Below are 1,251 nucleotides of genomic sequence, written 5' to 3'. Positions count from 1 at the left end.
TGCATCAGTCTAAGTCAGTTGCACGAGCACCATGTGTTGCAATAAAAAGTGCATGAAAACTACTTTTGCAAGTGAGCAGGAAATGTTAAATAATAAAAGGAACAAATAAAAAGATGAAAAAACAACAAGTAAAAGACCAACTTTTGTCATTTTGGTATTAGTACAAATACAAACTTCACTGAGAACCACTGATATACAGTACTGGTTCCTAAACTGGAGGTCATGACCCCTATAAGGTGCTATGAAATGAATGTAGTGGGTCATGAGATGTTTTCCTAAGTAAATATTAATAAAAAAATGAATTCTCAAAAATCTGACTTTTCCTCCAAACTTTGCATTTCTCTTATGAAATGCTGCAACTTTATCATGTCAGGCCTCTAAAACTGACAATATAAAACAATCTGAGCAAGAAAATACGGCACAACAAGGAACCACAAGTTATGAGGCAGGTCAAACGCAGCCTTCACTCAGTCTGTGTAGTATCAATAACTGTGAACTACTCACTGGAATTTTTTAGCACATTTTGCCTCCCTTATGTAATCACACTCCAGCGCCAGCTCACGGCTCATGACCTCAATAAGGTGCTCAGGAAACAGACCTGTAAAAGAGGGAAAATATTAAAAAGCTGAAAATCATGACATTCAAGCTGCTGGTGGAGGTTAGTATGTTGACAGTAGAGGAAGTTACAAAGATCAGACAATAGCAGCTGTTATCAAGAACAAGATAAAAAACCCTCCAACAATGTTACCGTCAGGCAGCACGTTGCTCAAACTCAGAGCAGTCATGATATTATTCACGTCACTGTCGATACTCTTGGCAACCCCAGGGTACTGAAAGAAAAGATTTGAAGGTGTGATAGCGAAGTTCACTGTGTTCTGCCTCTACGTTTTATCTCTGAGCAAACACACACTCTCACCTGAATCTTCATGGCTACCTCTCTGCCGTCCTTCAGCCTCGCTAAGTGCACCTGACCAATAGACGCAGCTGCAAACGGCTTCTCCTCAAAGTACTCCAGCTTGTCTCGCCAGTGCGGGCCGAGGTCGCTGCTGATGGCTTTCTGCGGAGAGGAAAGTATCTGTCTGACCTAATGAACTCGGTTTACAGAGTGCGAGTTGTTCTCTACGGCTCCCCATACTGTACCATCATCTGTTTAGTGGGCATGAAGTCGGCGCTCTGACGAACACGCTCGAAGATTTTGGCCAGCTGAGGGTTGATAAAAGCATCGTCTGAGAGAGAGAGAGAGAGAGAGAG

General features: G+C 42.4%; 1 protein-coding gene across 1 annotated transcript; it reads right to left on the bottom strand.

Annotated features, from left to right (window-relative positions):
• Positions 1-484: 484 nt before the first annotated feature.
• LOC111670740 (atypical kinase COQ8A, mitochondrial-like) lies at positions 485-1,222 on the bottom strand. The gene is made up of 4 exons (XM_023427604.2): positions 1,141-1,222; positions 917-1,057; positions 749-830; positions 485-598 (listed from the first exon to the last, which is right to left on the bottom strand). Exons 1-4 carry the CDS (start codon positions 1,159-1,161, stop codon positions 501-503), a joined length of 342 nt encoding a protein of 113 aa, XP_023283372.2. The 5' UTR covers positions 1,162-1,222; the 3' UTR covers positions 485-500.
• Positions 1,223-1,251: the final 29 nt, after the last annotated feature.

The sequence above is a fragment of the Seriola lalandi genome, unplaced genomic scaffold (genome assembly GCF_002814215.2).
Source record: "Seriola lalandi dorsalis isolate HSWRI2012SDOR001 ecotype SW California unplaced genomic scaffold, Sedor1 jcf7180002006141, whole genome shotgun sequence".
NCBI lineage: Eukaryota > Metazoa > Chordata > Actinopteri > Carangiformes > Carangidae > Seriola > Seriola lalandi.
The sequence above is the reverse complement of the archived record's forward strand: the minus strand, read 5'-3'. Positions and strand labels throughout refer to the sequence as shown.